General features: G+C 35.4%; 2 protein-coding genes across 17 annotated transcripts in view; one reads left to right on the top strand and one right to left on the bottom strand.

Annotated features, from left to right (window-relative positions):
• The window catches only part of FBXO33 (F-box protein 33), a 57308-nt gene extending 38382 nt beyond the window's left edge, over positions 1–18926 (top strand). For 4 of the 8 annotated variants that reach the window (XR_006291904.1, XR_006291902.1, XR_006291898.1 and 1 more), the window contains 2 exons: positions 5520–5616; positions 8330–12800. The gene's annotated coding sequence lies outside the window, so the exon portion shown is untranslated. Of the gene's footprint in view, positions 1–5519; positions 5617–8329; positions 12801–17146 lie in introns of those variants that run through there. The other 4 variants (XR_006291903.1, XR_006291900.1, XR_006291899.1 and 1 more) reach the window with 2 other exon arrangements.
• Positions 1–22589, bottom strand: part of MIA2 (MIA SH3 domain ER export factor 2) — a 67753-nt gene that overhangs the window by 7258 nt on the left and 37906 nt on the right. For 8 of the 9 annotated variants that reach the window (XM_043549932.1, XM_043549933.1, XM_043549934.1 and 5 more), the window contains 17 exons: positions 22396–22484; positions 21836–21907; positions 20889–20999; positions 19512–19583; positions 19075–19179; positions 14720–14842; positions 13416–13527; positions 12893–12939; positions 12366–12456; positions 10792–10930; positions 9160–9261; positions 7578–7638; positions 7210–7245; positions 5488–5555; positions 4313–4395; positions 3755–3883; positions 1322–1480 (listed from right to left, as the gene is read on the bottom strand). In XM_043549932.1, coding sequence (XP_043405867.1) covers positions 1322–1480; positions 3755–3883; positions 4313–4395; positions 5488–5555; positions 7210–7245; positions 7578–7638; positions 9160–9261; positions 10792–10930; positions 12366–12456; positions 12893–12939; positions 13416–13527; positions 14720–14842; positions 19075–19179; positions 19512–19583; positions 20889–20999; positions 21836–21907; positions 22396–22484 — 1599 coding nt within the window. The remainder of the gene's footprint in view (positions 1–1321; positions 1481–3754; positions 3884–4312; positions 4396–5487; positions 5556–7209; positions 7246–7577; positions 7639–9159; positions 9262–10791; positions 10931–12365; positions 12457–12892; positions 12940–13415; positions 13528–14719; positions 14843–19074; positions 19180–19511; positions 19584–20888; positions 21000–21835; positions 21908–22395; positions 22485–22589) is intronic. The other variant, XM_043549930.1, reaches the window with a different exon arrangement.

Here is a 22589-nt window from a genome sequence, read left to right as displayed (position 1 = left end):
ATAAAATAAGAAATGAAGGTAAGTCTCCAGCAGAGCATCCTTACTACTTGCACTTCTGGTAAATAAAACATCAAATTCTACATAGATTTAAAATAAGATGTCAACGGCTGCTTAAGAATACAATACCAGAAAAATCTTACTATGCAAATTGAACCCAACATGACTGATGCAGCAGCTGACCTACATTCTGGATCCGTGCTTTAGTCAGGAATAATTACCATATGTTTTAAAATATGCAGTATGTTCAATATAAATGAAGTTTGATTTTTTTAAGACTACATTAACATGTACTGTAGCAGGCCATGCTATAGACACTGTCCTACTTCATTAAATCTGGAATACTTACATTTAAGGCATATTCATCTCATGTACTAAAAGGTGACGTGAAACTGGATTTCTTTTTGAATTGAGCTTGTGCCCTTTACTGTTTTATTATGTATATAGATGGCCTGACAGGTTGTGTCCCCCTCACTTCTCCCATGCTTACGTTGTAACTTAGACGTATCAGGAATGTCAAGGTTGGTTGTCCCTGGTTTTGCTGAAGAACACATGGGAGATCAAGAACATTTACTGTGAGCTTTAACAATTTAACTGAAGAGGCAAGGGTGAAATCAACCTCTAACAGAGCTTTCCTTTAATCAAAAAGTAAAACCTGTTTAACTTCAATGACTTTAGCACCCTTCCCCAACCATGTGTTTTAAGCAGTCTGTATATCTGCACTAGGAAAAAAGCTTGTTTTTAACAAAGATACAGGATTTTACAATGTGTTAAACTCTCTCTTTGTAAAAAAAAAAAACAAAAAAAAACAAACAAAAAAAACCCACACCATTTCCTAGTGCAGACATACCCTCTATGGGTCAGCTTCTGCTCTCTCTTAGCTCTTGAGATCTCACCATTTCTCCAGTGAACATAGAATCTTCCAGACTAGACACAGCTTGAATTTCTAATGCCTAGAACAAGCCGCTAATAAAATACTTGCATTTAATTTAACCCCCAAATGCTCAGTTACACATTATATATATAATCCTATGCTTGGTACATCACAGAGCCATGCATCTCCAGAGAGGAGCTCCAGGAGAAATCTAAACTCCTCCTGGGACTCACCAATGCACAAGGGGAATGAACCTATATTATACCCTTCACGTGTTGCAGCATATTCTCCCTTGTGCACAGAAAGCAGGGTTACATGTCAAAGTTAGGTAGAAAGCAGTGACTGTGAATGTCTTTTTAAAATGTAGCTAGTATCTGAACACTCATCAGTTTCCAATATTCTTATAATTACATTTTTACAAATATCTGATGGCCCAGGATATTTATTTACCTGATGACGGCAGCATTATCCTACGATCTCTATCCCATGGAGGTGATAGGGACCCAGTGTCTGAAGGTGCTCTGTGGGGATCAGATAACCTATCAGAGCTCAATTCTCCTCTTTCATTAGCAGCTTCATACATGGCAGGGTTCCCTGCTCCTCTTGATCCTTATTAAAGAAATAAGATATCAGTTTATTCAAACATTTTAATAATGTGTTGCAGCAAACGTCACTGTCTGGCAATAGTAAGAAAAAAAAGTGCCAGTACTTTAAATATGTGGTAGAAGCATAGCTAAAGCAGGACAATTTACCAGGTGAATTGTCATGATTCACCATAATTGCTGCATCAGCTTAGTTGTCATGTTTACTGAAAGTGTTTAAAAGGTTTGCTTAAAGAAGAAATAAAAGCTTAATTCCTTAAAAGATGAATCTACAATATATTCAGAGTTTTCTTCTTTTTAAAAAGTATATTATAAATCCTCCTATCATTCCAATCAGTGAAGCTGGTACCTTCTTGTTAAAAGTTCTTCTCAGTGTCAGTCCCCTGCAGCTTGAAGGGACATGGTCAAATTAAAAGAAAAAAACTCTGAATTTTTTTAACCTACCATTCTAGTGAGCAACACTTTCAAAAGTTGGAAGAGAAGAGAATCAAAGGAGATTAGAGCATGTAAAGTTGGTTTCACAGATCAGAAGAAATAGGGAAAGAGTTTTATTGTAAGTGTGGCAAGACCACAAAAAAATGGGAAGGAAAACTCAGGAGCTGAGTAGTAGGTGAAACTACTTTATTAATTATTTTATAAAATACTCTTGTTAAGTTGTTAGTTTCCCTTTAAAAAAAGCGTGATTTCCGCTGAAAAAAGTGACACAAATATGAAACTCCATGATGTCATTTTGAGTTTCAGTTACCTTTCCTCACTCTCAGCACCTCAAAAAGCCTGGAATCTGAAAGTCAAGCTATTTTCTGTCTTACACAAAATTACAAAAAGATTATACAATCAGAACTTAGTTACCAATTTCTTTTAAAATGTCTTGCTCACTCAGCTTCACTGGCTCTGCAGCATGAAATGAATGGTAGATACTTATTTCTGTCATTAAAATAAATAGGCAGGACTATGCATACATAGTCCCTTTTCACAGTAGAACTGCACTTTAAAGTGAACAAGTTGAAACTTTCATTGCTTCCTACTGTCCCCCAGAGAGGACCAAATCCTCCTGGAGACCATTCAACTGTTAATAACTACTGTACTGTTTCTCTTCAAATTTGAAGGTATTTGTAATGTAAAGGTGTATAAAAAATTCCAGTTTCTCCTATTTATATAATAAATTATTAATTAAGAGACCAGGTTTTAAATGTGATATAGCGAAGGCCGAACTTTCCATCTTCAGTCTGCATTTTCAAAGTTCTAAGAACTTAAATTGTTAACCTTGAAGTGCAGCTGGCCTCAATTTTTCATTTTAAAATGCTATTTTAATTGAATTTTGATTATTTAGCATCCTAAGCTGATCTGCTGCTCCTCCTCCTCTTCACAAGTAGAAGGATCCCATCTCCAAGCAAGTTGGGTCTGAATATGTCATTAGGGGCAGACCAATAGTAGTAATTGGAGAAGCAGCTTCTGCAAAGAGTAATGAACCAGAGACTTCCACTCTCACTGCATTGTAACAAACTGCTGAGCTCCCTTGCAACACTTCACCTTATCCCCATTCCTCCAGCTCTCTTATGTTTGCAAAGACTACCAAAGAATTTGTGAGATAGAGGTGAATGGAGTCACAGATTCTCTCCCTCTCTTACATCTGTGGGACAGTGGTGTTCTCCTGAACAAAGGCTGCCACAGATTTGTATTTTTATTTTTATTTTTTGGGGGAGTGGGAGGGGGAGAAGAGGAAGCTACTCCTTCCTTCAAGCCTTACCTCACTTCCCAGAGAGACATATTTCTTGCCAGCCCCATTAGGATTGTCCCACACTGTTTGAGTGCATAGGTGCACTCCCCTCCCTTTGTCATTTTCAGACCACTATTCTTTGAGCTGGGAGCAGCAGCACTCTCTTCAGGAAACTAATGATGTCACTGACCAACTCTTGTTGCTGATCGTGGAACGAGACTGAGCAGGAATTCTACCTCTGTAAAGGAGGAAAGGCTCAGGCAGCATCCCTGTCTGTCCAAAAGAGACCAAGTTTGCCTGTTTCCCTACACTTCTGTACAAAGTGATGCCACAAGGAGTAATACCATAGTTTAGTGATCCAGTATTGCTACCGATATTACATAATGGACTGCTTTAAAAATGAGCGGGAAAATTATTTTCATGTTTATCTGGGGATTTCATTTTATACTGAATTGGCTGTTTTTAAATACTTTTGCAGGTCACCATCAGGAGAAAAAGATAAGATAGATTAATAGAGGAGAATGAAATTCAGAATAGAGATGTTTTGAAATTTAAGAATTGTACCTCTTCCTCCACCACCTGGAAGCATAGGTGAAAGTCTTAAAGGGCCCTCCAATAAGGTTGGCGGGGAAAGAAAAGCTCTTGTTTCAGATGAAGGCCGGCCCATGGGTGAGGGTCCATATGGGGAATGCTCTGGAACAGTTAAAACAAAATATTCAAATTCAGTGTTAAAAACTGCATAAGTAGTTTACTTTTCACAATTTAAATTCAAAACTTGGGTCACAAGTGAAATGAATCGGGTGGTTTTGTTACGTGTTCTAGAATGAAACCACGATGTGGTCTAATTTCAAAGGCATTTCAAAATTCTTATTTTAGACTAAATACCCAGTAGAAAAATGTTTAAGTGATCTAGAATAATGTATTCACTCAGGGTCAGCTCTTAAAAAAAAAAAAAAAAAAAAAAAAGTGATATTTGCGTGCACAAATGCTTGCCGTGCTTACAGTTATGAATATGCTGGTTGGGGTGGGGGGGGGGGAGGAGAGCGAAAATATCACCACCACACCACACCTGTAGTATTTTACAATCCAAAAAAAAATGAGTTTAAAAAAACTCCACTGTACCTCTGCCAAATGGTCTAACTGGGACATCAAGAGCGTGAGGATCTTTTTCTAAAAGGTCAAATCTAAATTCCATTTCAGTTAATCTGTAAATATGGGAAGAACAAAAAAAGTTACTAACTTTATAAAAAAAAAAAATCATACCAGTTTCCTGGAAATCCATCATTCTCCATCAACATCTCTATTGAAATATAAAATTAATCTAGAATTCCATTTCCTAGGTGGTATCAAAGATATTACATTAGCTAATGAAATAAATTACAAAGAATAATTGTCAAACATAGAACAAGTTATCAATTTAAGTATTCCTCAAAATACTCATCTACCTTTATACTGAAAGGTAAAAATTGTAATTCACACACTAAAAAACGGAACAAATGTTACAAGCCCCAACATCACATTATCCTCGGTTACTGTAAACCTCATTTCAAAGATTTTTAAATAGTCTATTAAATAAGTAAACAGTACTCAATTTTAAGAGTACAAACATTCAGTAATCAATGTTCCTGGTTAATATAGGAGATCATTTAACAAATTCCTGGTGCTATCTTTCTCAAAACAGGTATTTAATTTCAGTATTTTTAACCAGATCTTACATTCACATATATAACCATGTTTACATTTCATTTGTCCCCTTCTTTCATTACCGAAACAGAATAACATTCTCTCCAGCAGTTTCTATGCCAAGATGGACTAATGTTCCTTCTACCATTTTAACTGTGGAGAGGAGACTGAAGGTGTACCATGCTACGAACATTGTGCAATCTGATTGTTGCTGGTGCAATTTGTACTGTTGTGTAGCTAAGAAATCACTCCGGCTCAGTCTAGACTCTCAACAGTTCTCCATTTCTACAAAGTATCAGTCACTCAGAAATGTTTCCACCACCCATCCAAGGTTTTCCATTATCACAGAACATTACTAACACAGAGAAGAAAAACAGGACAGGGCGAACAGCTGCATTTCTACAAACCTGTGGACTCATTAGTTAAGGGTATTCTACTGAAAATACATGAAGGACCATGGCACGTTAAGGTCACGCACAGTCTGACAAATACTTCACCCACACCCATTTGTAGCTGTGTCAGTTCTGGTTTTATGCTTTTCCACTCGCTCTTTCAGAAAGATCAAAATTACAGCTAAATTATACTGTTCAGAATCTATCCAGTACAGTACTTACTTTTGTCTGTTGTGTGCATTTTCTTTTCTCAGATCATTAAGATGTCTTTCCGCTGCCCGGGCTGTCAGCTTTAGGAAAAAAACCTACTCAATTAAATGTTTCATAACTAGTACACCTCCTGGATTTCCAGTAAGTGTTTCTAACTGATAATTTGTAGGCCTGTTGCTCATAACATGAAACAGGTCTATAAAGTGTAGGGGAAATTATCACATGTACTTTTTAGGAAAGTGCAAAAGGTACATATATTGGATTTCATCAGCAAGAACCAGCATAATATTTTTAATAACCATCCACATAGAAAACACATACTAGGAAACTCTGACTTAGAGGAAGTTGAAACTCCTAGGTATTTTTCACAATCAGTGTAAGTTATTAGCAGTTCCACTGAAGTCAGTTGTTAAAACATCACATGATTAGAATCAGTCTTATTGGGAATCTTAAGAGGCTACACTCCACATCAGATTTTTGCCATATTTAAAAATAGTGCAAATCAAAGGAAGCCAAGAAGTTAAGTTATTAATACTATTGACCTTATAGAATCCAAAACAAGCATTATAAACTTATTGTAATCTTGACAGCAAATGTGTAAACTTAAGATCTCAAGTTAAAACAAGATCAAATAATGTTAGATGTTAATTATTCTTTTTAATGTATTCATAAGAACTGTGCAATAACAATGAAAAAATTCTAAAAAGATTATTTGAAATTCATCCACTATCACTTACTTCTGAAACAAAGAAAGAGCAAGCAAATGAAAAAAATCTAAGTTTGTATCCAACAGTGAAGGGAAGAGGGGATGAAATGCAGTCTTTTGTTCTTTTCTTGAATAAAAGACGCTTATTTTATTTTACAAAGGGCCAGACTATTCCCACGGTTACATGCACACAACTCTGATTTCAATGGAAGCTGCATGTGAATATCCGAGGTCAGAATCTAACCTTACCTATCCTGACTTATAGATTCTTTAAGGCACACATTAAAATTGGCCATGGGGAAACAAAAAAAAAATCCACACCATTCAAGTATTATGGCTACACTGCATCTCCAAAATATAAGCAGGCAAGTTTTAAGACGTAAATAAGGTCTATTTGAAAACCTGCAAAAAGAGCTAGGGCAGTATGGGGATTACCCTAGCATGGAGTCCAATTAACAAGGTTACTCTGAAACCTATCAGTAGGATTCTCTCCTATGTAGACCCCTTTGCAAGACTGAAAATATCTCACTACTAATAAATATTTCATTTTCTAGTTTAAGGAGAAGAGAGAAATGGATTTTGCAATTATATTCTTACAACAACAAAAAAAGCAACTGAACAGAATGTTATCACAGGACAAAATGTCTTTTACTATTAGATAAAGGCAGAACAGTACAGCCAGGGAATTTATTAAAATGGCATTGAAACAAGGCCAAAAAGTTTATTTACAAAACATCAAACAATTGTTAAACAACATCTTGTTCCAGTGGATTTATTTATATAGCAAGTGATTTTGTAACATTCTGGCAGAATTAAAGAGACTTGGTTTAATTACTACAGCTATTTTATCTGATAAAAAAAACCAAAAGATTTGTCATTCAGAAACCTACTAACAAAAATATTTAATGAATAGTTTTGTCTGTAAACACTCCACTAAAGTCAAGGTATAAGGCAGTCTGTTCAGCAGTTTGAAGAGCACTGTAATTTTTCCATAACAGAGCTGAGAAATTTTAATATTTGAAACTTACCCAGTTATCATGAGCTTTTTTCTCATGTGAAGTAATCTATTAGAGAGAGATATGCATTAGAATACCTTTAAAATAAGTTATTCATCTGACACAAAAAAATAAATTAAGACTTCAAGGCTATTTTCTGATACAAAATGAACAGGCCCCCAGAGTTTAAACTGAGAAGTTATACTCTTACTCAAAAATACCACCCACTTGGTAGTCTTTGCTAATTGTAATTTGTATTAAGGTATGTCTGATGACATTAACCAAATAAAGCCAAATGCAGTACTGCAAGCAGCTTTGAAGTGGTAGTTTCAAGCTGAAAGTCAATCGTATCATTCCTGAGTATGGCAAAATGCCAGTTAAGTCAACGTAAAAGTATATACCTGACTCTGATAAGAATGAATGGTTCTGTCTAGCTCTTCTTCTAGATCTTTTGCTCGTTGTCTGTAATAAAAATGTTAGAGAATACAATTTTAAATATGAATACCACCACAGATAGTGACACTGCAAATGAATAACTCTGAGTTTATACACAAACAACACTATTGTTACCTATGACCAAGGCCAACTTAAAAAAGGATGAATAAAAAGAGGGGAGTGGGGAGGAGAGATAGATCCTAGGCCCTGTTGAAGTGGTGCAAAGAAGACTGGAAAAGGTGGTCTAAGTGGCAAGCTGAAGATTTCTCTGGCATAGGGGAATTCCTCCAGTGATGTAGAGCCCGCAGAGTAAGCCCTACTCTTTGCAGCACCTAGTATAGGCAGTGCATTTTTGCAGACCTGCAGTTACCAGCTGCCAGAGTTGCCCCTTGAGAGTCATTAGAGACTTAAGGATTGCTGCAAGTTGCACTAGAGACCAAAATGACCCAGGAAAAGGGTACATAAAAAAGTGATATAAGGCCATTTTTCTTCAACCCTCCCACCCACACCTACATCCTCCTTCAGGCCCTGTGTTAAACACAGCTCAGCCACACCCAAAAGATTAGACCGAAGGTAAGCACAGAATTTAATTATGTTCCACTATTTGCAATATCCTCTTAGAAACTTTAAAATAAAAATTTCCCTACTACTTCATATTTTGCCTAAATATGAAAGGACAGATTGTGTTTTGAACTGAGCATTTTTGTTTACTCTTTAGGGTACCAACATCAAGAATGTCAACATTATTCTAGGAACTGCTTTAATCAATTAACTGATCAGCAGAACCTTCTAAAGCAGTGGTTCTCAACCAGGGTCCGGGGCTCGCTGGGGTGGCCACGAGCAGGTTTCAGGGGGTCCACCAAGCAGGACCAGTCTTAGACTTGCTGGGGCCCACAGCAGAAATCCAGAGTCCCACTGCATGGGGCTGAAGCAGAAGCCTGAGCAACTTAGCTCACAGTGCCCCCGACGCCATGGGGCCCCAGGTAATTTCCCAGCTTGCTACCCCTTAAAGCCGGCCCTGGCTTTTATATGCAGTTATTGTGGCCCAGGTGGGCCATGGAGTTTTTATAGCATGTTGTGGGGGGCCTCAGAAAGAAAAAAGGTTGAGAACCCCATTCTTAAGTCATCAAATTGTGCTCAAAAAGTCACCAACTTCCAAGGGGAGTAAAGGCTGAAGAATCATGCCATACTTTGGGAACCTCAAAGACAAACTATCCGACCTACCCTGCTTTGCAAACAAAATGGAGTGACCTATTATAAGAATACAAAATTTTAGATTCTACACACTGATGGAAGAAGAGAGCCTGCCACTAGGCACTTGAGTGCCATGTGTATTTATCATATTTCACACACACACACACACACACTTCATTTGTATAAGCTAGGTTAACTATAAAAAGCATGGACATTTTTTTGTGGGGGGGGGAACACTATGACAGAATATATTCTGTAACAATGCATTATAATAAGTAAATTTACTAAGTCTCTTGTGGATTTTGTAAACTGTAGAGAAAACACCAAACAGTAAATAAAAATTTGTTAAAATACCTGTAACTGTTTAGTTCTTCTGCAGCATGATTAATTTTCTCATCTACTTTAGAGAGTTTTTCTTCTTTCTGTAACCGCTCTCTCTCTTCTACTGTTAGTTTCCTTTAAACACACAGACAGTATGATTAGCTGTACCTCAAATAATAATTTTGCAGTTATTCTCTCAGCAAAGAGATTATTTAGTGCGATATTCACCCACAGGAGCAGAAAGAGGTTGTGGTGTGTAAGTATAGTGTTTTTAAATTTGTTTACATAGCTCATTAGCCATTAATTATTAAAATCTGGAACAGTAAAAGTAATACCAGGACTATCACTGCACTCAAATTAACTCTGATGCACATAAGGCAGCTCTGCAGAACATTCAGCCCACCGGCTAGAATAGGAACCATTAACCATTCTCCCCTACACATGGGTTCTTGGCCACTAGGCTGCATAAATGTGGAACTACTAGTCATGCCCTAGCCTCTCCCCAAATTCACGTATATAGTGCGCTATGCAAACCAATGACTGATGCATATTTAATTATTTTGTTCTGAGAAATGTCAGTATAGTTTGCAATTGTCACCATCCTATTTCACTACTGAATGACTGTCCTAGCCAACTGATAGGGTTAAACACATAATAGGTCTGTTGAAGTTTCAAAAGTGACTTAAGTGCCTTTGAAAATTTTACTATTCCCTCTTCTCTAAACAAAAGCCCAGTTTATCCATAATTACAACATTTTTAAAATGTATTGTACTTCTCAGGATGTTAGTTTTTGCCTGCCCAAAGTTGTGTCAGCCATAAGTAAATACAGGAACCTCAGAGTTACAAAACCCTCAGGAATGGAGGTTATTCGTAACTCTGAAACATTCATAAAACTGAACAAAACATATGGTTGTTCTTTCAAAAGTTTACAACTGAACACTGATTTTAATACAGCTTTGAAACTTTATTATGCAGAAGAAAAATGCTGCTTTTCCTTTATTTTTTAGTAGTTTATGTTTAACAGTACTATACTAAATTTGGTGGGGGGTTGTTTGGTTTTTTTCGTCTCTGCTGCTGCCGCCCGATTGTGTGTTTCCAGTTCCAAATGAGGTGTGTGGTTGACTGGTCAGTTCGTAACTCTGAGGTTCTACTGTAAAGGTTAGCTCTTTAACCAGCTGAAATAGGCTATAACTGTCTAATTGGTACAACACACTTTTGCACACAAGCACATTTAAAAATAAATACCCCTCACCTGTTCCCATAAACAGTTACAGTGATAAATACACAAGAGGTATACAGTCCCTTCTTATACAAGCATTTCAAGATTAGTATCATGGACTTTCCCAATATATTTCATCCATCACTTCAAAAAATAAATAAATAAATAAAATAAATAATCACATCCAAATCTAAAAACAAAGATGTAAAAATCTATTTGTTTATTCAGCTACATATCAGTTTACCACAAATGCTCAGGTTTTCATATGTATACTGTACTTTCAGCCAAATTATAAGGAATCTGGTTGATATAAACTACAGTTATGACAATTATCTTTCAAATTGTAAATTTGTTGATACATTTAAACTGAAAAGTCAAAATGACTTCCCAATCTTCCCTTAATCAATCATTAAATGCTTAATGTAAAAACATAGCGGTATCAGTACCTGTGTAATTTCATTTCATTTTCTTGATATAGCTCTGTCATTACTTTAAGCTTTTGTTGAAGCTTTTGAAGTTCACTTTCAAAATGTGCATTTTCAGACTGCAAGGAGACTTGCTCACGCTGGAGGTTTTCAATGCGTTCTGTCAAAGTTAGAGACAGATGAATAACGTGCACACTTTATGAAGTTAAAACAAAATCAAAACATTTTAGAAAGTAAAAAACATTGCAAGTCAAGGACTTTAAAGTTTTATTAATGAAGGCCTGTTTGCCATTTGGGAAGTAACGTAGGGAAACATCTCCCTACAGTCCATAGAATACGATTTAGTTTTTTGCATTGTGGTATATATCCACAGACTGCACAATTGAGAAACAGTACTGCTTACTGGTCTTAGTACAGGACAGGGAGTCAGGAGTTCTGAATACTTCTTCCAGATTTAACACATACTTGATATGACTTTGGCTTAGTTACTTAAGCTCTGTTTCCCCATCTGTGGTTGGAATGGCTCAGAAAGTCAGAACTTTTCTCTGGAGGATGCCATTTTGAGATCCATAGTCTAAATTTTTAGGTTTTCTATTATTATTATTTGTTTAAGTGTGCTCAAGATGACAAGCAGCATGAACAGTAGTTCACAGAAGTGTAGAAACACCCCATTCATCCCAGTTGGGGTTAACCCTGAAGCATCATGATAGTTAACAACATGGAGCAAGGAGATAATAAGGAGATTGACATTTAAATTTATTCAGTTGCAAACCGTGCTTCCTTTCAATATATTTAAGCCTCTGAAGTTCAAAGGCCCGAATGGGGAAAAAGGCTACAGTCAGTCTAGAAGGACATCTATTTGATGGGTCAGCATAGGAGACCCTTAAAAGTTGTCAGGGGAAAAACTGCTGCATTAGAGGACAGAATAATCCAAAAGGCCACCAGGCATATGGCATTTTAAATTGAGTCCAATTTTCTGCTGATAGTGTTGTTATTTAGGTTAAAGGCATTGGCTAATTAGATGCAAGATGTATAAAGTTGCACTAATTTTATTTTAAAAATATATTTCCTTAGAATGAAACCTTTGTAGATTTTGTCCAAAGGAAAAGAGGCGACCATGTACTTTCCAGGCAAGAGTATTTTTAGAAGAAAGTAATGTTGTATTCCAACTAAATATAATGAACTAATCGCTTATATTATATAATGAACTTTATTAGAAATGAGTTTCACAATTAAACATCCCAATGAAAGCCATTAGACAAATTTTCAATAGCAATATTGAAAAAAGATTTTCAGTATATTTATTTTTAGTGGAAACTGTTGCATTTCCAACAGTGAACTGGGATAACAAATTAAAAATGGCATATCAGCAGTCTATATTATTGCTGTAGTTTTAGCCACTTAATCTTTTAAGACCAAATTTTTAGAACTGGTTAAGTCACTTCAATTCAAATTTAATGGATTTTTAGCTATTACTATAAACTTAATATTTTTTCCACAAAAACTGAATGAATAAGCCAGAGTTATTTAAGGACATGAATAGCTTCTCTTATTTAAAAATATCAGTTATTTTTAAAACAAAATAATCTAATTACCTGTAAGTTCTTCTTTAGCTTTATCTTCATCTGCCAGTTTTAAATATACTTGATTTCTTTCTACTTCCAGGGTTTTTAAACAAGCATTTAACTATATTAAAATAAAAAAGGAATTAAGTGTGAGAACATTACTGCAGGAAAAAGACTCAATTCTACTTGACTGCATTTCTCAGATAATACAATACTAAAGTCAGAATGTTATGTTATGGCTGTAACGTTAATTGATTACTGCTTGGAAGTGCAATCAGCTAATACCCTATTTCAGAAGGACAGGGCAGGTTGTATTCATTCTAGACCCTGGCAAAGAAAAGTGTCAATTAAGATTGTTTAAGTATGGTAAAAAATATTTAGAAAAAACAGACACCCTGAACTTTGTTTACGTTGATACAATTATATATGTCCATTAAAGTACATGCCATCATGTTGTTACATCTAGTAAATAGCAGTTTTCTTTATTCCTCATTTTTATTCTGACCTCTTCCCTCCAAACTTTTAAAATCAGTACATCATAAAGTGTTACTACACACCTTAGCAGCATAGATCAACTTCTTTATAGTTCGTTTTTGCTGATCATCTAATTAAGAGCATAAACAAAAAGAACAGTGAAATCACAAACAGCACTGTGATATGTTTTGACTGGAATGTACACGTACTACTCCTAATTACTGAATATATTTTTCATAAAAATTGTGCTTAGTGTGGTGGAAGCCAAAGCTAAGTGAGAATGACACTCTCAGTGTGGAAAGGAAAAATTAAAGCTGACGCTCTTCTGACATATTAACACAGGCGGATTTCTTCCCCAGCTGATTAAGCATCAACTGAGCTGACTGAGGAAAAAATGGCAATGCAGGATGCGTTTAGTATTCTGGAGGAGCACATTTGCAAACCATATTAGAATGCAGGGTTAAGAAATCCAGCTTCTACCTTTAACAAATTAATTTAATTACAAGCTTTGTGTAAGGTCTAGTTATTCTCTTTTCCCAATTAACCTTTTTTATTTGGGGGGGGGGGTGAGGGGGTGCCTTAGAAAAGAAGTTGTCCAGATTGTACCTAAAAGCTCACCATTTTCTGTTATATCAACATCCCAGTGGTTATCTTCAGTGTTGTCTTCTCCTATTGCTGTGCTCCAGTCTTTCATCTTCAATAAACATTCTGTCAATGACTAGATATTACCAAAAATAAATAAAATTAAAATCCAAAATGAAATATAGGCAGTGAAACTTTGACTACCACACCAAGTCATATTTTCAACCTTTTGCTGTACTTTATTAAAAAACAGGAGTACTTGTGGCACCTTAGAGAGACTAACAAATTTTTCAGAGCATAAGCTTTCATGGGCTACAGCCCACTTCATCGGATGCATAGAATGGAACAAACATATAGTGTATACACACACACACACACAGATAAACTGGAAGTTGCCAAACAAACTGTGAGAGGCTAATTAGGTAAGATGAGCTATTATCAGCAGGAGAAAAAACACTTCTGTAGTGATAATCAAGATGGCCCATTTAGACAGCTGACAAGAAGGTGTGAGTTCCATTCTATGCATCCGATGAAGTGGGCTGTAGCCCACGAAAGCTTATGCTCTAATAAATTTGTTAATCACACTTCTTGTCAACTGTCTAAATGGGCCATCCTCATTATCACTACAAAAGTTTTTTTTTTCCTGCTGATAATAGCTCATCTTAACTAATTAGCCTCTTTCCAACGTGTGTGTCTGTGTCTATCTTCTTACTATATGTTCCATTCTATGCATCCGATGAAGTGGGCTGTAGCCCACGAAAGCTTATGCTGTAATAAATTTGTTAGTCTCTAAGGTGCCAAAAGTGCTCCTGTTCTTTTTGCCGATACAGACTAATACAGCTGCTACTCTGAAACCTGTACTTTATTATTTTCTCATTAATAAATCAAATTAGCTGGCTAGCTATCTAGGATTCTACGTGTTCCACTACTTACCAATTAAAACACAGGCAAGCACTACAACAGGGGGGCACCACTAAAGGCTCTTAATGATGCTCACTGGGATATTTGAAGAGTTCTGTATTTTTTATACATATAAAGTGTCTTCAAAGTGAAGAACCTTTTAGACTGCAAGTATTCCTATTTATTTCAAATTTTAGATTCTAGGAGTCTGTAGCCTTTGGACAGTGTCCCAATGGACTCAGTGAATTCAAACCTCAACCCAAGCAGCTTTGTTTGCCCAGGGAGGGTCAGGGGGTGGAGGAGGAGAATAAGAAAAGCTAAAAATAAGTTAATGCAAGAAACAAATTGAGATATCTTAACATCTTTTCACCCTAATATTTAGACTCTCCTATAACAGAAAAAAGTAAGTGTTAAATACAGCAATTTACCTTGACTTGACTTTCCTTGTTTTTCAGAGCTTCCTCCATATCTGCTTTAGACGATTCAAAGATTTTTGTTTGTTCATTTAATTCACTAAATCGTTCACCCCATCCTTCAGCCTCTTGTAACAGCTTAAAAAAAAAAAAAGTGCACCAGACCAATAAAGAATCTATCACAAATTGAAAATCAGGAATAACCTCTTAATGTTTTTCACATTTCAACAATAATTAGCCACTGTACTGATAGGCAGCATATCTCAGGTGAGTGTCTTGAAACCCCACCACCACCTGTGCATGAGAACTAAACAGAACTAAAGATTGTGTAATGCTGAAGAGCTCAACAGTGAAACATTTTATATTATTGTCTTGTTCTCTAAATTATTGTCAGCTGCACTAGCTCTCTAGTGTAATTAGTTACTAGGATATCTAAAAGCAAGTTTAGCTGAATACTTCAATCAACGTTTTAGATAAAACATACAGAATGTAAAGAAACCAATTAAAATAAAATATTGAGTTTTTGGCTAATCATCCACAGATTCCTGGGAATAGGTTGAAGAGAAAAGACATTAATTTCCCATACTCTCTCCTTAAGCTACAACACTTGTTCCCTTTTCACCTTAACAAAACTGAGAGAGGGAAGTGTACCATTAATGTTTTTATTTCTATCTTGGAAGTTCTCTATTGAATAAAATAAATGGGGTAGCTATTTAATTCATCACATAACCCACAGATTTTTTCCTAACAATTATTTTTTTCCACCTAATACCATATGGTTAAAATATATTTAAAGGGACATGTTGCTACTAATCAAAGTCATGAGTACTCCTATGTAAGCAGACCCTAAATACTAAAAATACTGTAACTAGCCTTTTGTTAAATTAGAAGGGCAGCCAGGTTGTGAAAGTTTTGGGACTACATTAACAATTTTACAGGAATATTTCATTTTCAGAAGTGTCCTACAAAAAACAAGGAATATTAGACTTCCAAGTTTGTTAAAATAAATGTAATTGCAATATGTCAGCTAATTAAACCACACCTGCATATTATGAGAACTGAAGCAAATTTGTTCTTTAAAAACTGCATATTTAATATAAAAACCTCAAGAAACTATTAAATGAATCTTTTGAAAGATTCTGAGAGCCTATTGTTCATCCTCCAGCTGGAATCTTTAAACATAGCAGGTTTACAGAGTGGAGTGACTAATCCATTTTAATCAAAGAACACTCACTTCTATGTAGATGGCGTTAAACAGGGGAACCCTCACGCAAGAATACAAGCAAGCCTAAACTTCAGCTTGCCAAAGATAAGCAATGCAAAGACATAATAAAACAGAGGTGGCGTATAAACCTGGAAGGATTAGATTTTTATCAGAATCAGTAAATGTCCATTTCACCATACACACAAAACAAAAGGTATTTCCATTGATAACAGAAATTTACAGAAAGCCAAAGAAAGAAAACTGTTGCCTGAGAACAGAGTTTGATTTAAGATTATTTATTCTGTATATCTTGACACATGATGTTGACAATTTATATTTTAAACAGTTAAAGCTTTAACTTTTTGAATCTTAACATCTGCTTTCATTAGATATTGTCTGATTCCCCTGCATTTACATTTTCACACCCGTGGGAAAATGGAAAAAAATGCTTAAAAATAACCATTGATATTGTCCATCAAAATTATTTTAAAAATATACAAAATTTAATTCTGCCAAGCCTATTTATGTGATAAAATGAAGTGAATGATAACAGTCACCTGACACGGTATGTGCCCTTTCAAGTAATAAAAGTCATACACTAGTCAAATTAGACAAGTGAAAAATGAAGAGAAAGTTTTCATTATTCCAACACTGCCATTATCACTAAATCCCCTTCACTGATAAGCAACTAAACTTTAAAAATACATTCTAACAAGAGTCAAAGAAACAGTGAACCAAAGCTGATTCTTGTACACCGTAAGGATTATAGCAGATGGAAAGGACAAGGATTTTGCAGTGAGCTGAGGCAGCACGCTTTCCTAGCGTTCAAATTAGAAAAAAAAAAAAATAGTGTAATAAATGTTTATAAACAGTTGTCTTGATCAAACTAAGATGTTTAATCCTGTCTTTGGCATATCATTAAATCTATTCAGAGGGTAGCAGCTCTGTTATAGTTATGGCAATGATGTGCCAGAGGATTATGACCCATTTGTGTATGAGACCAAGGAAGAAAGTACACTGATTTCCATGAACAAAAACACACTTTTGTTACCTTTTGAGTGAAAACGAAATTCCATCTTTAAAAAAGGTAAGAAAAAAAAAGGATGTGTATGTTCTACTAAAGAAAACCAAATTATTTGCTTACAATGTTTTCATTAGGGAAGAAAAACAAGCAAGACAGACAATTTTCATTTCCTTTTCTGATTGGTCTACTGGTAAGGTCTTTTTTCCCCCCACAGGGAGTACACCAAATATGATACAAGAGTGAAAGAAGTTGCAGCATGCACTAGCTCAATTCATTAAAAATGTGAACACAAAACCCTAAGTACACTAGATGTCCTGGTCTTGAATGTGTCATGCAAGTTTATTTTACCTAGAAGGAATTCCAAAGTGATTACTGTAAAGGAGTCAATTATGACCTTATGAAAACAGATTTTGATGTTTGTAAAATGATTAAAGTTACGTCATTTTCAGCATTTAGTATTGTGTTACTTAAAGGTCCCTTTTTACAGAGGAGAAGCAGCAAAAGAGCATCCTCATTCAAACTCCTCTGGATTCAAAAAAGTGAAACAGCAACAAGATATTCATGTCACAAAGATAAAAAGACGCTGGTCTGTTCACTTTTTTAATTAGGCACTGCTTCTCTGACCTTAGTACATTATTTCGAGTACAATAAAGGGTACAATCAGGAATAAAGACCAAAGGAATGGACTTAAAGCAAATAAAGTACACGAGAATAATTTTCTTCCAGTGGTCTCCTCTTTTTCTTATAACCAAGTTACCTGATCCAATACCCTCTCTACAATGATTACTTCCAATCAACTACTTCTCTGTTCACTCTTGCATATGACATATGTTTGTCTGTTTTACCAACAACTTAACATATCAAAAAATGAATCTCATCTTCTACCACCACCACCACACTTCCATTCTCACTGTTGATAACAGAGATTTGTGAGAACCAGAATTTCCCTTCCACGGAAAATTTTACATTTCCAAAAATATTGTTCTGAATTAAAACAGAAGATCTGATATGAAAAGTCTTCTGTCGAACATTTTCAAAAGATTCCATTTCAGAAGAACCAAAATGGAATTTGTTTAAATGGTCCCGGCAATCCTAGCACCCAAGCTCTGCAAAAGCCCTCCTGGTGGGCTGTGGTGAAGCCAGGAAGTCCTGGAAGCCCAGGTTCCCAAGCAGCTAACCAGGCTGGCTGCCAAGAAGTCCTTACTCCCAAGCTCCCACCAGGCAAGCTGCCAAGGAGCTGGGCAGCTGAGCAGGAAACCAGGTAAGTTTCTGGCAAACTGGTTTCTGTCAAAGTCTACATGTTTCAGCAGAACATTTCAGTTCTGACTAATTGCCATTTTCAGATAGAAAAATGTTTTGTTGGAACATTTCTGACCAGCTCTAGTTGATCATTCTAATATCCTACCCACCACCCACGCCTGCAACTTCTTTGTGGTGGAAAAGAAGAGAATAGAGTTCAGAATGACACAGCTGATGAACCATTCCTATTCTGGTTTATAGCAACTAAAATCCTTGTTCACTGCCTGGTTTATCTCTTGCCTAACTACTCCAGCGCCCTCCTATCTGGCCTCCCCACTTCTTACACTGCTCTCCTCCATTCCATCCCAAATGCTACTGCAGTAACAGTATTTTCCTCACCTGCCACTTTGCTAAGTTATTCTCCTATTTAAACCCTGTCTTTGTCATCTGAATCAAGTTCAAGCTTCTGGTGCCCACTTTTGTGGAGTACCTCAACTATGTACTTGCCTAAATCTTTATTCTCATTTCTTCCGAAAACCTCTTTTTTCTCAGCAAAACCTTTTCCCATCCCCTTTGTATCCTTCTCTCAATATCAGTGTTGCTTTTTTTCATGCTGCCCTTTATGGGTGGAACAAGTATTTCACACTTTACTTATTAAGGTTTCTTCTCTCTCTCATGCACATTCCATACAGCCTTTTGAGAGAGAGAGCGCAAGAGAGATCCAAGGAAAGTATTTAAAATAAGTTATTCCAAAATAAATAAATAAATATATAAGAACATATCTCCAGGATCATTTGGTTATGTTCAATTTGATGATGAACTCCTTCGAGCAGGGATCATATCTTTAGTTATGTGGAAACTGCCATGCACATCTACAATACTACATAACTAGGAAGAACTTACCTGTTTCTCGCTTTCCTGAAGATGACAGTTTTCCTGTATTGCATCTTGGACAGATGTCTCAAGTCTCTCTTTATTAATGTGAAATACTTTTAATGTGGTCTTGGCCTAAATGAAATAAAAAAAAGCAAACTGCTTCAACAGTATATCTGAAGATCCAATAGCTTGTTGCTGCTTACAATAAATTTCTTGGCAGTGTATGTTTTATAATTGTGTACTAACAAAATAAAGTGTAATTGTGCTTTTCAATTAATGGTAACTGCCACACTCTTTTGTAAAATGAATCAGCTACCACATACCAAAAAGTTGGACTGAGCCCTAGAAGACTGGAATTGATACTCATGTCAAGTCATGCCTGTGAGTATTTATTTGTGATGAAACAATTTATTTTAGTAATTGATTTTCCTAATTTGAACAAAAACCTCAGATATTTGACTTACTTCTGCCACTTGTGACTGGATAGATTTTGCTTCATTTTCTAAAGATTCCATTCTTCTCTGTATTTCCGCCATCTGCAAAGCCGTAATATTTATTTTCGTACAAGTTCTTCCAGGTTGAAACTTTTTAGCCAAACTAATTTTATGAGATAAATTTTCAGAAAATGCTACTAAAATGTATTCCTGTAAAAATATTTATTTTTAAATTGTAAGGATTGTCTTTGCAGGCCTGACAATACCAGTTTTCTTTTCAAAGATTTTCCTTAAGGAAGGTTTTTTGACTGTACGATAGTGACATATGATTACATACTACTACTTTCTTTTTACCTTTCTTGTAACATACTGTTTCTTTTTACAATGCTTATAATATGTATATTACATCCACTGTCTGACATATTGGAGAATCATTAAATAATTAATCCATTTCCCTAAAAGTACTTTAGGAAAGGATTTTCCATATGCAGGATATTTAAAACGTCAGCTGAGTGAGCCTCCAACTATTACTCCTTTACAGCTTTTAAAAAAGTTTAAGTGTTCACTGAATTTAGCACTCTTACAAATCCCTTTGTCAATTAGTTCATAAAGTAACATCACTGGCATCACAGGCAAGGAAGAGACCATAATTCATAAGGGCTCTATGGTTGCTTTTATACAGCCCGATAAACAGCAGTTCTGTGAGCTTCCCTAATTACATAGTTGTAGAAGTTATTCTGAGAGGTACTTCTCCCTTGATAGCAACCACAAAATGCTTGTTTCAGCATTATCTACCCAGACAAGACTGCCCCCCATTTCCTGAATATCCCCAAGATGGAAGCAAGTTACTTTGGCTGACAATAAGCATCAATGGCAAACAGCACAACATTGTAGGGGAAGGGGGAAAACCAAGATTAGCTGTTGATAAATGAGCCAAAAAACACAGCATTTTTGGAGGTTCTGCAAAAATGATTCCCCCCACTCCAGCACAGAAAGTTTTGTTTTCTAAATAAAAAGGAAGTTAAAATTCAGAGAACCCTCTCCAAATCATACACATTCTAAAGTTTATTTGGATGCATTAAATAAACTGCAAAGAAAAAAAAAGTTTAAAAAAAAATCACTTACTTGTTAAACAAGTCTTTTCTTACCCTTGCTATATAGGACATTCAATGTACAGCTGTATCTTTAGCTCCTAAATACTTGCATGTTAGTTCCTGAACCTTAACTACCTGGGATTGTCTTGAATGATTTTAAAAAACAAAATTAAAGTTCAAAAAGGAATGAAAAGACCGCCTTTTCAGTAAATGTCTTCTCAGAGAAATAACTCTGATTATACACAAAAACATGTTCCAATTTTTAAAACCAAGTTATCTGAATATGTTTAAAAAAGTTTTTTCTGAACATTACCAAGTCATCCTGTTCTGATCGCTTAGACTTCTCTTCTTCCAGCTCTTTTTCTAAATTCTCTATTTCATCCTTGAGTGCAGTGTTTGACCTGTTCAGTTTTTCACAGGTTGCCTAAAACAAGTCATTTTGATAGTTAACCTATAGAAATTTACAGTTATAAAGTAATTAAATACAGGTGTGTATAGTGTATTTTTATGGAACACTTTAATAATCTACAGAGGTGCAATAAGGCCTCAAAAGTTAAGGTTGCATTGAGATCTGTGTTTAAAGTGGGGATTAAAATCACTTACATATGAACAGTCTTATTCCCAACCTTACAGTATTTACTCCAAGTCCAGAATGAATTTAAGTAAATTTGTCAGTTTATTAGTTATTTACTTTTGAATAGCCCCATAAGAAGTATGGTGAGACTACGCTTTTTTGGAGTCCTCTATCAAATAAGTTCATGATTTTTGGGATCTAAAAATGGATTCATTTCTAGATTACAGCAACATGTAAGACACATGCTATTTTAAGTTATTAGCGTGTATTTTTGAATCAGAACTATTAGTCAATATTTAAAATTTATGCTGCAATATGTCATACAACATTTTTTCAAAATACTGTGGTACACATTTGATTCTGCATCACTCATCTGAGGGGTTTGCATAACAATTTTACAGGATGTCACCTATAGGAAGCAGGCAGAGAAAGCTATCTGCATAATTATTTGCTCCAAAATTAATTGCCTGCATGTCTGATTTGCTCCATAATTAATTTCTCTGCATAACTGACCCACTCCATAATTAATTCACTGTCTCATTTGGTAATGGTTTGAGAAACCCTGGATTAGCAAAACAATTCCACAGATTTAAAAAAAAGTACACTTCTGACACCTTCAGTTTTCCTGAAACACCACCTCAAATTATACAAAAAAAACCACTTTGTTTCTTTTAGTCTGTTTTTACCTCAATATGTGATGTATTTGTTGACTCTTTCAGAAGACTGGCATCCTTTAGAGATGATTCTAAGCCTTCGTACTGAAAGAGATACATGATATCAAAATGTGTGTAAGATCAAAAATTGTTTTAAAAAATGAAATTAATTTATGATTAAGTTTAAAACACTAAGGGATGGATTTTTAAAAGTATTTAGGCACACTAGACATTAATTCCCAATGGGCATTAGTGGGATTTTCAGAAGGGCCTACACGCATCTTTAGGTGCCTAAGTATCTTTAAAAATCTGGCCCTACGAAGGTTAGCACAGAGCATAAAAGCAAGACATCTAGGAGTACATTTCCAATGCAGCGTATTGTACTATAATTTAAGAGGAAAATGCATTGAAATCTGTATCACATTTAAAAGAATTTGAACCAAGGGGGAAAAAAACAAAACAAGTATTTCAAGATCATCATAAATATAAGCTTTTAATATTTAAGTTTAAATAAAGCTTCTGTTACTTAAAAGAACAATCGCTCAATATGCTAAAAACATACATTGGAGGAGGAGAACAAAAATAAGAGTTACCTCTTTCTTCTGGAGACTAAGTTTTTCAAGAACTTTGCATTTGTCTTCAATTAGTTCAGCAACTTTACTGGCAAGCTGTTTTTCCCTTCCTACAAAGAACAGTAGCTCCATTTTGTAACATTCAAGTTATTAAAAACTATCATAAAAATAATTTAAAAATTACCAGTGTAGCTAGAAAGATGCTCCACAAAAAC

Source organism: Chelonia mydas, chromosome 6, assembly GCF_015237465.2.
Source record: "Chelonia mydas isolate rCheMyd1 chromosome 6, rCheMyd1.pri.v2, whole genome shotgun sequence".
Lineage (NCBI taxonomy): Eukaryota > Metazoa > Chordata > Testudines > Cheloniidae > Chelonia > Chelonia mydas.
This window is presented reverse-complemented; position numbering and strand designations above follow the sequence as displayed.